The sequence below is a fragment of the Salmo salar genome, chromosome 02 (assembly GCF_965601325.2).
Source record: "Salmo salar chromosome 02, fSalSal1, whole genome shotgun sequence".
In the NCBI taxonomy this organism is placed as follows: Eukaryota; Metazoa; Chordata; class Actinopteri; order Salmoniformes; family Salmonidae; genus Salmo; species Salmo salar.
The window spans coordinates 30,513,991-30,528,638 of NC_138292.1; the positions used below are offsets into that span (position 1 = coordinate 30,513,991).

The 14,648-nt window shown below is 43.8% G+C and overlaps 1 protein-coding gene across 21 annotated transcripts in view; it reads right to left on the reverse strand.

Moving 5' to 3' along the window:
* The window catches only part of LOC106579145 (E3 ubiquitin-protein ligase UBR5), a 49,617-nt gene that overhangs the window by 1,856 nt on the left and 33,113 nt on the right, over positions 1-14,648 (reverse strand). For 14 of the 21 annotated variants that reach the window (XM_082961701.1, XM_082961677.1, XM_082961704.1 and 11 more), the window contains 12 exons: positions 10,899-11,071; positions 7,794-7,928; positions 7,231-7,445; positions 6,839-6,959; positions 5,980-6,364; positions 5,732-5,819; positions 3,591-3,735; positions 1,706-1,836; positions 1,376-1,436; positions 787-968; positions 538-622; positions 271-426 (listed from right to left, as the gene is read on the reverse strand). In XM_082961701.1, coding sequence (XP_082817827.1) covers positions 271-426; positions 538-622; positions 787-968; positions 1,376-1,436; positions 1,706-1,836; positions 3,591-3,735; positions 5,732-5,819; positions 5,980-6,364; positions 6,839-6,959; positions 7,231-7,445; positions 7,794-7,928; positions 10,899-11,071 — 1,877 coding nt within the window. The remainder of the gene's footprint in view (positions 1-270; positions 427-537; positions 623-786; positions 969-1,375; positions 1,437-1,705; positions 1,837-3,590; positions 3,736-5,731; positions 5,820-5,979; positions 6,365-6,838; positions 6,960-7,230; positions 7,446-7,793; positions 7,929-10,898; positions 11,072-14,648) is intronic. The other 7 variants (XM_014158898.3, XM_082961686.1, XM_082961664.1 and 4 more) reach the window with 4 other exon arrangements.

Below are 14,648 nucleotides of genomic sequence, written 5' to 3' on the forward strand. Positions count from 1 at the left end.
CATTCTGTCACAATTAGACGGCAGAATAGAGGGCTTTTCAAAACAGTCAACTTCTGATAAATGCAAAACCTGGCAGTTTCAAATGTTTAATGTTGCATGCACAAGTACAGTGAAATGCCAGTTGTGACAGAGTGCATTAAAACCAGAGCATGCAGTCAGGCGATTGCAAAAATATAACGAAATGAAAAATCGGGACTGAAAACGTATCTTAAGTGCACTTCCTGAGTTGAGTTGACCGCATGTGAAATATTCTCCCTGTGAGTTCTTTACCTGTCCAGCCCCTTCCTCCTTACACAGGTCTATGGCGAAGGCCAGGTCCATGGCTGCAAACACAGCCTCCGCCTCTCCAGCCTGAGAGTGACGGATCAACTGTCGCAGGCTCTCGTACATTACCGGGTCAAAAAAGGCAAAGTCATGCCAATTCACCTGCTCACAGACACACATACTGATGAGAATTCTATCCGTGTACAAGTCCAGATGTAGCGGTTTCAATATTGCAGTGTACAACAGTGCCCATATAACAGTGGAAATCATTACCTTTCTGCCGAGCAGCACCTTGATGACATGTCTGTTCAAGGTAATTGGACAGAGCTCATTCTGCAGCAGACACAGCCCTAGTATTCTGGAGAAGAAGAAAAAGAGAGAACTTTTCAGGTAGGCTACATATAATTGTAATTTCGTTTTTTTATCCCTGAATACGAATAAATAGTGGCTGCACTCCAGATGGCCCCCTGTTCCCTATGGGTCCTGGTTGCACAATAAAGGGAATAGGACGCTAGGACTTACCTGCCGATGTTCCTGAAGCAGTTGAGCCTGGCCTCCGTGTTCTTGCCGGGCCGGGGAGAGTAGAAGCCTCTCTTCCCAGGCTGGTAGAACAGGGGAGCGTTGTCATCTCCGTCTTCAGGGTCGTCCAGCTCCATGTCCACCACACTACGGGTGGAGCCATGACGCTTACGGTTCTCCTGCTGCTACAACCAGGAAATTAGGAACTTTATTCGTAATTGACAATAATTGACACATTTTTGGTTATTACAGTGTAAAATTATTAAAATCAGTGCCACCCAGAAAAATGTAAGTGACTGGTCTTGAGAAAGGTTGCTAAGGCTGAAATGTTGACAAACAGTCCCCTATATCCTGTTACTATTAGAGCATAATATCAGTGGGTGATCATGAAGTGAATATTTCTATTATGTTATAGTAAACCTCTAAAAACAGCCACAGTCAGAATTCTAACCAGTAAGTTAATGTCATGAGGCTGAAGGCCACATTACTTTTATTCTTCATACAACTTTCTTACAGGCATGTCTAATGACTTGTGTTCCTGGACCACAGAGCTGAGGCATGCTGGGACCAGAGACAGAGAGCTGAAGCTTACCTGTGCTTTCTCAGGAGCCTCTAGGAGACCCAGGTCCAGTATGCTGTCAGCGCCATTTTCCCTGTGGAAGGAGAGAGGGGTTCTAGTCAGGTTATCCTTTATTTTTATCCAACCAGGTTGTCCTATTGAGGTAAAAAAAAAAAAAAAAGCTTTCACAAGGGAGACCTGGCCAAGAGGGCATCCTTGAAATTGTGTATGGTGACGATGCATCCCAAATGGCACCTTTTTGCCTATTTAGCATAAAGGGGCTCTGGTCAAAAGTAACGCACTGAGCAGGGTGCTATTTTGAGAACAAAATGACAGAGTGGTGAATAGGACACTGTACTATACCTTCCATGTGCAATGAGCAGCTCCATGGCCTCCTCCACCCTGGCCCTGAGAGAGTCCTCACTGGCCAGGAGCAACAGCAGCTGGGCTGGAGAGAGCTCCAGCAGCATCCCTGTGATCTTACTGGCAAACGCCTGGAGAGGAAGGAACAACACCAGTCAGTCAAATTCTGTAGACAGTCCTGAGGTTTTCACTTATTCACCACCCATCACATACAGTATTCCTTGTTGATTGTATATAGATCGATATTTTAGATTAGATAATGAATGGATAATGCATTTATATACTGCTCCAAAAAATAAAGGGAACACTTAAACAACAATGTAACTCCAAGTCAATCACACTTCTGTGAAATCAAACTGTCCACTTAGGAAGCAACACTGATTGACAATAAATTTCATATGCAGTTGTGCAAATGGAATAGACAACAGGTGGAAATTATAGGCAATTAGCAAGACACCCCCAATAAAGGAGTGGTTCTGCAGGTGGTGACCACAGACCACTTCTCAGTTCCTATGCTTGCTGGCTGATGTTTTGGTCACTTTTGAATGCTGGCGGTGCTTTCACTCTAGTGGTAGCATGAGACGGAGTCTACAACCCACACAAGTGGCTCAGGTAGTGCAGCTCATCCAGGATGGCACATCAATGCGAGCTGTGGCAAGAAGGTTTGCTGTGTCTGTCAGCGTAGTGTCCAGAGCATGGAGGCGCTACCAGGAGACAGGCCAGTACATCAGGAGACGTGGAGGAGGCCGTAGGAGGGCAACAACCCAGCAGCAGGACCGCTACCTCCGCCTTTGTGCAAGGAGGAGCAGGAGGAGCACTGCCAGAGCCCTGCAAAATGACCTCCAGCAGGCCACAAATGTGCATGTGTCTGCTCAAACGGTCAGAAACAGACTCCATGAGGGTGGTAGGAGGGCCCGACGTCCACAGGTGGGGGTTGTGCTTACAGCCCAACATCGTGCAGGACGTTTGGCATTTGCCAGAGAACACCAAGATTGGCAAATTCGCCACTGGCGCCCTGTGCTCTTCACAGATGAAAGCAGGTTCACACTGAGCACGTGACAGAGTCTGGAGACGCCGTGGAGAACGTTCTGCTGCCTGCAACATCCTCCAGCATGACCGGTTTGGCGGTGGGTCAGTCATGGTGTGGGGTGGCATTTCTTCGGGGGGCCGCACAGCCCTCCATGTGCTCGCCAGAGGTAGCCTGACTGCCATTAGGTACCGAGATGAGATCCTCAGACCCCTTGTGAGACCATATGCTGGTGCGGTTGGCCCTGGGTTCCTCCTAATGCAAGACCTCATGTGGCTGGAGTGTGTCAGCAGTTCCTGCAAGAGGAAGGCATTGATGCTATGGACTGGCCCGCCCGTTCCCCAGACCTGAATCCAAAGGAGCACATCTGGGACATCATGTCTCGCTCCATCCACCAACGCCACGTTGCACCACAGACTGTCCAGGAGTTGGCGGATGCTTTAGTCCAGGTCTGGGAGGAGATCCCTCAGGAGACCATCCGCCACCTCATCAGGAGCATGCCCAGGCGTTGTAGGGAGGTCATACAGGCACGTGGAGGCCACACACACTACTGAGCCTCATTTTGACTTGTTTTAAGGACATTACATCAAAGTTGGATCAGCCTGTAGTGTGGTTTTCCACTTTAATTTTGAGTGTGACTCCAAATCCAGACCTCATGGGTTGATAAATTGGATTTCCATTGATTATTTTTGTGTGATTTTGTTGTCAGCACATTCAACTATGTAAAGAAAAAAGTATTTAATAAGATTATTTATTTCATTCAGATCTAGGATGTGTTTAAGTGTTCCCTTTATTTTTTTGAGCAGTGTATATAAGATAATCTAATTCTAATTAAAGTGTTGTAAAGCTGGTAGGTACCGGCTGCATAGCGTGGACGCGGGGGTACAGCCTCTCTCCCAGGGCCTGTCTGTGGGCAGGTAGGGGGTCAGGTTCGTCACTGGGGTTCCCCTCCGAGGCTGGCCTGAAGGGTCGGGTGTCAATGGACAGCTGTCTCCTCGAGTCCCTGGAACACACACAGAAGGGAAGGTTAGCTAGCGCCCTCAAACATTCTACACCATCGTGCCGACCCGAACCAAACTGGCCAGTGCAGGCCATTGTCTTACGCCAGATCAATGCTCGTCCCTCAACCGATCGGTCTTGTAGGACGTGGAACTCATCTATAAAACTATATTTTGCTCAACACTAGTTCCTAATTCTGGCTACTACGGCAAACCATGCACCAGCTAACAGCCTAGTACAAGCTTGTTTGAATGGCCATATGGTAGCTAGTTTAACAGCTTGTTGATTAAGTTGTACAGAACCAAAGTTATGGGACTGCTCTCAGAAATCAGCATGTATGCAACAGACAACTGCCATTGTGCCTCGCTACTTTGTAACATTTAGCCAACGTGATAACGTTGCAGAGTCACAGTCAGCTGTGCTGTATAACTCGGCGCACTAATCACAGCAGAACAAATATCATGAAAACTCATGTGCATAGCTAGAGTGAGTATTCAGCATTGAGTGTGTGAACTGGTGTTAGCTGTTAACTCGAAATGACAAGGTTCCAGTTTAACAAAGTTTACTATACCGTATGAACACACTACAAGGTAGCCATTCCACTCTAGGCTAGGTCCATCAACCACAAGACTCCCTGCGCAGGCACACTCTTGACTGAGTGATAGCCCCGTAATAACAGAAATATAGGGATACTTAAAACATGAACTTAACATTAGCATCCCTGTCTTTTCATATGGATTGATTAGAAATGTTCGTACATAAATCATTTCATAAATATGGATTCTACCACCACAATACACCTTAGCTAGATATAGAATTAGGTAGTGAAGACATCCTCATTACTTAAAAAAAAAAAAATTTGCTACAGGTTTATCGTTTTTGGTAAGATTAACTGACTCTTGAGGATGAACAGGGTTTCAGTGGATGATGTCACCTTGGTAACATTTTCGAATGTTAGGACAGCATATTGTAACCGGACTTATTTTTAGCTATCCATGAGTGTCTGCGAGTTCAGACAGATCAGTGCAGACGGCCGCCATGTTATCCAACGTGAGACAATGCAGTGCAGGCCAGAACCTATGGTGGATGCGTAACCAGGCCAGCTAGGTTTGGCTCGGCTCAGTAGGGTAATATTTTCAATCGGTGTAGTTGAGTAGAGAGATGTAGAAGGCTTTAGTTACAACTTTCAAACTATGTTGCATTTGTATTGCTTTGTGTAACACCACCAGCAACTGATAAGCAATGAATCTATAACGTGGTTGCATCCAGTTGCAAAAAAAATTATTATACTTTGTGCACTAGTTGCAAGCAACAGCCAATCAAAATGAATGCGTCGCACATGATCCATTTGAAGGTTCGGAACTCCGACCCAGTTGTCATGTCAACACAGCTGTCAGTGCTGCGGGAACCGTGATCAAGGTTGGTAGAAGAGACATTAGCCAAACGGGAGCTGTAAATAAATATTGGCATCATGGGAAGTCACAGTTAATGTACATGGTTTGGTAGTCAATGTCATTTTTGAAGTGAACCCAGACCTGTCAGACCAGTTTCAACTGAAATTGTCCAACATTAACTGCACTAGCTAACTTAGTTCATTGCTAGCTTGGTCATTTTGACTAGCTAGCTAGTGTACAGACAGCATTTTGTCCAAATCCATTCTTATACAACAACCATACGGTTCGATAAACAATAATTAGTAAAATCATGACGTAATGCAGCAGATGACATTAGGTGAGATACGACTTCTCAAACCATAATGACAATAGCAGCTTCAATTTGATTGGCTTTTGCACGCAATTTCAATCACGTTTGAGTTACTTCGTGTATCAGCAAAGTTGCTTGAGATGTCACTTGCAACCTCTAACTGCAACTAAATTTGCTTGAAAGTTGCTTTGTTTAACTCCAGCCTAACACATGAAGGTCAAATGTTTTCTGAAAGGCAACATGTCCTAATAACACACTACAACCACAGGGTTGGTGGGCAGGGAGGTTGGTCTCACCTGTCTCGGTCTCTCCTAGAGCCGGCTCGGAGCCCTCCACTCCTCCGCTCCCTCTCCCGGTCTCTGTTCCTCAGCCGCTGCATCAGATCTACACACAGAGGGAGACTTTAGGAAAGATATATCTCTGTTCTCTTCTGAAATTCCTCTTGCTTCCCCCAGAGTGGTGGTACCAGCAAGTTGTCACAGCCACCATGTTAAACTGCCATTTGGGTTAAGTAATTAATAAATTGACGCTAGTAGTTTCATACTCAATGTCATACTTGAGTTGTAATCGTGATGACACGTACTGCTGGCCTGCATGCCCTTGCTGACGCTCTGCACACAGTCCAGGTTGGGCAGCTTGTCATTGGACAGGAAGGCCAGGGCGATGGCCGTGTAGAAGCTACGGGCCACGCCACTACCCTCGCCCGGCTCGTCCTTGAAGGTGACCTTGACGCGGTGCACAGCCATGGGTGTGGTGGTGCAGCGCCGGCCAAAGTGGGTGTTGAGCTGCCTCATGGTCTGCTGGATCAGCTGGTCACGGTCACGGTCCACCTCCAGGGCCAGGTCACGAGACTGGAGGTTACGGAGTTTCTCCATCTCCCGGCGGAACTTAGACTCCTTCACCTCAAAGCCCCCCAGCTCGGTCAGGATCTGGGGACGGGATCAGACAGGCAGGATTAAATGTCTGGTTAGATCGTCAACTGTTTTTAATGTTTAACAGATGTTTTTTAGTCCTGATCTCATCTTGGTAATTGTACTTTTCTTTATTACATGTTTGTCTGTCAAGATCTGGGGACAGAAAGCTGTAGTGACTTGTCTACCGTTCTAAAAGCGTACATTTGGATCCTGGATGCTGATTGGTTAATAGCTGTTAGTTATTCACGATAATCCACAGGTAAAGCCTGTTAACAGTTCCATTTGAATCATCAATGCGCTGTTCAACAGCCCAGCCAGGCAATTCATAAACTGTCTAGCCCATCATCTTGGTAATGGTATTTTTCTTTATTTTGTCTGTCTAGCTGTATATTTTTGTGGATTTCATTGTATTAATGGTTTGGGGCAGGGGAAATACTGTAAATATAATACAGTATAAGTGTTTAAACACCAATCCCTGAGTGTGCATACCGATCCAGGCTCTGCTCCAACGTCCTCCATGAAGACGCGTCCGAACAGCTCCAGAGACAGACGCCAGCGGCCCAGCAGCATGTCATGGGAGATCACCATCCCCATGAAACTACAGTGGGGTCTGGAGAGGACAGAGAGATGATATACTTCCTGGTTAATATTACAGTGGGGTCTGGAAAACACAGGAGAGGGCACAGAGATGTTAATACCAAAGATGGGAGCGTAAGGAACATTTACATATGCAGTTGTAAGACGCAAAGAGGGAGAACGTTTTAATTTATTTTCGTAACCCAACTATATTCATTGTTTCCGTACTGAAGCAAAAAGAGAGCGACCTGAGAAAGCAAACCTAGATGGGATTTTCATTTATTTACTAGCCACGTGTACCATACCTAAAGGAAGGGAGCGGGGGTCCATCGCTCTCAGTGAGGCCTATTTCAGCCAGGAGGCTGCTCTTCAGCTGGGCAGCTAGGTCGTGGGGTGAGGGGCCTGGCTTTGGAGCCACTAGCTCCTGGTCCATGGGCTGGTCCTCTCTGCCGCGCTGACTAGTTTCCATACTCATCACGTTCTTCAGGTTGGCTGAGTAGGACATCTTGGTGGGTAGGATCTGTAGGACACAACACAGCTGTGGTTGTGGTGAATGGTGCTATAATGAATGGGTTTTTTTTAATGATGGAAATGTACTGTGAAGACTGTGGCTCTGCTCCAATAATTTGATGCATCTTTCCTTCCATGAAGTACTAATCACTGATCTAACATGGATTGGCATTAGCAAGCTTTCCAGTTTCCATTGCATTGCTTTCACCAATCCAGCCATGTTAGACCAGTGATTCTTTCAAGAAAGGAGGGAAGGGGGGGGATGAGGGAAGGATGCATGTTGATTGAAGGGATGAGGGATAAAGGAAGGATGCATGATAAGCGTATTAGAGCAGGGCGGGCAGGTCGTTTTGTATACCTGAGAGGAGCCCATGTTAACCTCCAGGCAGCTGCGGTCCAGGGTGGCCTCGGCCAGGCCTTTGCTTGCTGTGTATGAGGACGAGTACAGGCCCTGACTAGGACGGCCAAACAGATCCTCCTTCCTTGCATTGGGCTGGGAGGTAGAAAAATGTAAAATAAGTTGCAGCGTCATATTATTGTAACAAACTAAAAACAGAGATTAACAACATATTGGTAGTGGTGGATTTATTGACTTCTAGTGTATATTGCACTGCTTGCCCCATAAAGGGTTAAGTAGGCAAAGAAGCTCTATAGCTGTGTTAACAATTACTGTCTGCATCAATTACACTGCATTAAGGATTATACAGAAGAGGCTGTTTTGGGAGCCCGTTAGGACTTCACCTGCACATGTCACTTTAATTAAACTTTAATTGAATTTCCCTCTTATATAGTAATCAATAAAATGTCATAATAAGGTGCAGAGTTTTAGATTTGCCTGCTGGGGGCCAAGGAGACTCCCAGTGCCGCTAAAACCATTGACAACTAATATCCGTTTAAGGGGTTGTTAAATAAATGTTAAAACTATTTGGTTGTAATATCTTAACCTCATGAAAAGCATAGTCAGAACTACACAGTTCAGATTATTCCACATTCAGCTCTGAGTTAAACAGCAAGTAACCATGCTTGTCATGATCAGTAAACATCAATTGGTCATGTCATTTCAGATATGTTGAGGCTACCCTGACGTCTCTCAATAACCTTTAGTTAGATATTTGAGTGAAAAGTGAACTAACTATATGTGATAAGTATGAGTGGTTTAGGTTCATTTCCCCATCCTTTGTGGGCTCTGCCTGTCAAGCAGCAGAGGGGCACATTTGCCGATGTAAGCCTATTGTTAGCTGATAATTTACATTTACATTTACGTCATTTAGCAGACGCTCTTATCCAGAGCGACTTACAAATTGGTGTGACGTTTACTTTGCAAGCTACAGGTAGAAACGTTGTACAGTTGGCTAAACATAGTGCTAAGTAGACCTTATGTACTTTTTTTCTCCAACCATCAGAGACCTACTTAGTGAAGTTAGCTAACATAAACCCTTTAACATTTTTTGGTGTTTAAAACTTATGGCTTGAATCCCGTTAGCGGGATCGATATGACGACAGCCAGTGAAAGTGCACGGCGGCAAATTCAAAACAAAAATCTCAATTAAAATGTCTCAAACATACAAGTATTAAACACCATTTTAAAGATAAGATTCTCCTTAATCTAACCAGTGTCCGATTTCAAAAAGGCTTTACGGCGAAAGCAAAACATTAGATTATGTTAGGACAGCACCTAAACAAGAAAAACCACAGCCCTTTTCCAAGCAAGGAGAGGCGTCAAAAAACAGAAAGTCAGCTAAAATTAATTACTAACCTTTGATGATCATCAGATGACACTCCCAGGACTCAATGTTACAAAATACATGCATGTTTTGTTCGATAAAGTTCATCTTTATATCCATAAACCCCATTTTACATTGGCGCGTGATGTTCAGAAAATGTATTCCCACCAAAACTCCCGTTGAATGAGCACATCAATTTACAAAAATACTCATAAAGCGTTGATAAAATTTACAACAGTTATTGAAAGAATTATAGACATACTACTCCTTAATGCAACCGCTGTGTCAGATTTTAAAATAGCTTTTCGGCAAAAGCACATTTTTCAATATTCTGAGTACAGAGCTCAACCATCAAAGCAAGCTATACAGATACTAGCAAAGTTCTGGAGTCAACTAAACTCAGAATTAGCATTATAAATCTTCCCTTACCTTTGCTGATCTTGGTCGGAATGCACTACCAGGACTCCTACTTCCACAAGAAATGTTATTTTTGTTCGAAATACTCCATATTTATGTCCAAATACCTCCGTTTTGTTCGTGCGTACAGATCACTATCCAAAGGCATAACGCGTGAGCGTAAAACAAGAGACAAAAAGTCAAATAGTTCCATTACCGTTCGTAGAAACGTGTCAAACGATGTTTACAATCAATCCGTAGAGTCTTTTTAACATAAAACGCCGATAATATTCCAACCGGACAATAGCGTATTCATTACAGAAGAAAAAGAAGGAGCGGCGCGCCAAACGTGCCCATGTAGTAAACAACTCACTGGTCCCAGGCAGTCCACTGATAGACTGAGCTCCTATTCTCTGCCCAGTAACAGGAGACGCATGAAACAAGTTTCTAAAGGCTGTTGACAGCCAATGGAAGCCTTAGGAAGTGCAAAATGACCCCACAGACACTGTAGTTTGAATAGGGATTAGATAGAACTACAACTTACTTCCTGGTTGGATTTTCTCAGGTTTTTGCCTGCCATATGAGTTCTGTTATACTCACAGACAACACTCTGAAGTTTCTAAAACTGTTTGAATGATTTCTATCCAAATCTACTAATAATATGCATATCTTAGTTTCTGGGAGTGAGTAGGAGGCAGTTTACTCTGGGCACGTCAGTCATCCAAGCGACTCAATACTGCCACCATCCATAAGTTAAATCGCAATTGCTGCTGACAAACATGATTTATGGACCCCGTCAAATTGGCTAGCCAATAACATGACATCAATATGGCTAGTTAACAAGCTCACTTTCAGGGGATAAACTAGAAGACTATATCCTAATATTGTTTAATTTGCTTGGCATCTATAGAGGTGACGACAGTAGTCCAAATGACAATTTGACGAGGACTTGCCGATGTCAAGCACTTTCCAAAAGCCGAACCTCTGATGAAGCAAGCCAAGTGACAGTTTGCTTAGCTAGCTAGATGTCAAATGATAGGTTACCCTCATGTATCTGAAAATACATGATCAATTGATGTTTACTGATCATGAAAAACATGCAGTTACTTGTTGTTTAACTCTGATAGAGCTAAATGTGGAATAATCAGAACTGTGTAGTTCTGACTATGCTCTTCAAGGTGATGATATTAAAACCAAATAGTTAACAATCCCTTAAAAACAGCATGTACTTGTCAATGGTTTTAGTGGAGCTGGGGGTCTCTTTGCCCCCCAGCAGCCAAATCTAACGCTCTGCACTATTGTGACGTTTTATTGATAACGACCTATGAAAGAAATGCACTAACCTGCAGGAGGTGAGGCTGGTCTGCCAGGGGGATGGCCTCCGCCAGGGGGACCTCGAAGGGGTTGGGGGGGATACAGCCCAGGAAGGTCATGGAGTCAGAGCGGCGGAAGAACGGGTGGTTCTGTCCCGTCTCAGCGGGGACCGGGTCATCCTCCTTATCCTGGAGCGTGGAACCTGAGAGGGAGAGAGGTCAGCACTGCTTCCCTGCATTTCTCCACACTGCAAAAGATCACTGGGAAAGACTGGCCAAAAAAAATATGTACATAGTTCAAACTGCCGCCTATCACCTATATCAGGGCTCTTCAACCCAGTTCCTGGAGAGCTACCGTCCTGCAGGTTCACGGCAACTGTAATCACACGCACCCGATTCTAATAATTAGCTGGTTGATAATCTGAATCAGGTTACTTAACTGGGGTTGGAGTGAAACCTATGAGGGTAGCTCTCCATGAACAGGTACGGAGAGCCATGACCTAAAGTGACGTGTTAAAGTATTTGCCCCCTTTTTGATATTCTCCATTTTTGCTACAGAATGTTATCAGAACTTCAACTAAAATCTAATATTAGATAAAAGGGAACCCGAGTTAACAAAACCAAAATGTATACTCATTTATTTAATTAACAAAGTGATGCAACACCCAATTCCTCTGTGTGGAAAAGTAATTGCCCCCTTACACTCAATAGCTGGTTGTGCCACCTTTAGCTGCAATGACTGCAACCAAATGCTTCCTGTAGTTGTTGATAAGTCACTCAACGCTGTGGAGGAATTTTGGCCCATTCTTGCATGCAGAACTGCTTTAGCTCAGCAACCTTTGTGGCTTCACGAACTGCTCATTTCAAGTCCTACCACAACATTGTCTCAATTAGGATTAGGTCTGGACTTTGACTAAGCCATTCCAAAACTAAAAATGTCGTTTTAACCATTTTCATGGAGGATAGTGTATTTTAGATCATTTTCTTGCTGCATGACCCAGATGCGCTTCAGCTTCAACACAGACGGATGGCCTGACATTCTTCTGTAAAATTCTGATACAGAGCAGAATTCATGGTTCCTTCCATTAAGGCAAGTCATCCAGGTCCTGAGGCAGCAAAGCATCCCCAAACCATCACACTACCACCACCACCACCACGCTTGATTGTTGGTATGAGGTTCTTACTGTGGAATGCAGTGTTTGGTTTTCACCAGACATAATGGGACCCATCTCATCCAAAAAGTGGACTCAAGTTAGCCAAAAAGCACCTGAAGAATGAAATTTCTATGGACAGATGAGTCAAAAGTATAACTTTTTGGATGACGTGGGTCCCATTACGCCTGCCGAAAACCAAACACTGCATTCCATAGTAAGACCTTTATCCAATGGTCAAGCATGTTTATTTTTTTTGTTGAACCCTTATTTTACCAGGTAAGTTGACTGAGAACACATTCTCATTTACAGCAACGACCTGGGAAATAGTTACAGGAGGGGGGGGGGGGGGGTGAATGAGCCATAGAAAGCTGGGGATGATTAGGTGACCGTGATGGTATGATGGACAGATTGGGGAAATTAGCCAGGACCCTGAGATTTGTATTTATTATGGATCCCCATTAGCTGCTGCCAAAGCAGCAGCTACTCTTCCTGGGGTCCAGCTAAATTAAGGCAGTTTAAACAATTTAAAAAACATACAATACATTTATATTTCACAACACACTGTGTGCCCTCAGGCCCCTACTCCACCACTACAACATATCTACGGTACTAAATCCATGTGTCTGTATAGTGCGTACGTTATTGTGTATATACACATGCATGTGTCTATGCCAATGTTTGTGTTGCTTCACAGTCCCCGCTGTTCCATAAGGTGTTTTTTTTTAATCTAATTTGACTTCTTGCATCAGTTACTTGATGTGGAATAGAGTTCCATGTAGTCATGGCTTTATGTAGTACTGTGTGTCTCCCATAGACTGTTCTGGACTTGGACTGTAAAGGGCCCTCGTGGCATGTCTTGTGGGGTATGCATGGGTGTCCAAGCTGTGTGCCAGTAGTTTAGACAGCTCATAAATAAAAGTAGTGATGAAGTCAATCTCTCCTCCACTTTCAGCCAGGAGAAATTGACATGCATATTATTAATATTAGCTCTGTGTACATCCAAGGGCAAGCCATGCTGCCCTGGTCTGAGCCAATTGCAATTTATTTAAGTCCTTTTTTGTGGCACCTGACCACACGACTGAACAGTAGTCAAGGTGCGACAAAACTAGAGCCTGTAGAACCTGCCTTGTTGATAGTGTTAAGGCAAAGCATCACTTTATTATAGACAGACTTCTCTCCATCTTAGCTACTACTGCATCAATATGTTTTGACCATGACAGTTTACAATCTAGGGTTACTCCAAGCAGTTTAGTCATCTCAACTTGCTCAATTTCCACATTACAAGATTAAGTTGAGGATTAGAGTTTAGTGAGTGTTTTTTCCAAATACAATGCTTTTAGTTTTAGAAATATTTATGGCCAACTTATTCCTTGTCACCCACTCTGAAACTAACTGCAGTTCTTTGTTGAGTGTTGTAGTCATTTCAGTCACCATAGTAGCTGACGTGTATAGTGTTGAGTCATCCGCATACATAGACACTCTGGCTTTACTCAAAGTCAGTGGCATGTCGTTAGTAAAAATTGAAAAAATATTGGGGAAAAAGCAAGGGTCTAAACAGCTACCCTGGGGAATTCCTGATTCTAACTGGTTTATATTTGAGAGGCTTCCATTAAAGAACACCCTCTGTTCTGTTTGACAGGTAACTCTTTATCCACAATATAGCAGGGGGTGTAAAGCCATAAGTTTCTCTGGCAGCAGACTATGATCGATAATGTCAAAAGCTGCACCGAAGTCTAACAAGACAGGCCCCACAATCATCTTATAAATTTCTCTCAGCCAATTAGTAATTTGTAAGTGCTGTGCTTGTTGAGTGTCCTTCCCTATAAGCATGCTGAAATTCTGTTGTCAATTTGTTTGACCAGATACAATGCTAAGGGTTGGTAACAGGCTGATTCGTCGGCTATTTGAGCCAGTAAAGGGGGATTTACTATTATTGGGTAGCGGAATGACTTTAGCTTCTCTCCAGGCCTGAGGGCGCACGCTCTCTAGTAGGCTTAAATTAAAGATGTGTCAAGTAGGAGTGGCAATATCGTCTGCCATTATCCTCAGTAATTTTCTATCTAGATTATCAACAATGACAAGCCACCAGGGTCTGACAGACAATTTTTTCACCTCGTTCCACACGGACTTTACGGTATTCAAAAGTACAATTCTCTTCTTGTCTTTCATAATTTGGTCCGATATACTTGGATGTGTAGTGTCAGCGTTTGTTGCTGGCATGTCATCCCTAAGTTTGCTTATCTTGCCAATGAAAAAGTCATTCAAGTAATATCAGTAGGCTTTGTGATGAATGAGTCATCCAATTCAATGACTGAAGGAGCCGAGTAAGCTTCCCCCCCCCCCAAATTTCATTTAAGGTGCCCCAAAGCTTTTTACTATCGTTCTTTATCTTTGTTTCATAGTGAATTTAGTTTAGTCACATTTTCTTAAATTTGCAGTACGTTTGCCAATCAGTTGGACTGCCAGACTTTAATTGCCATACCTTTTGCCTCATCTCGCTCAACCATACAATTTCTCAATTCCTCATCAATCCAAGGGGATTTAAACAGTTTTTACAGTCATTTTCTTAATGTGCTTATTAGTAACTGGAATAAGTAGTTTCATAAATGCATCAAGTGCAGCGTCT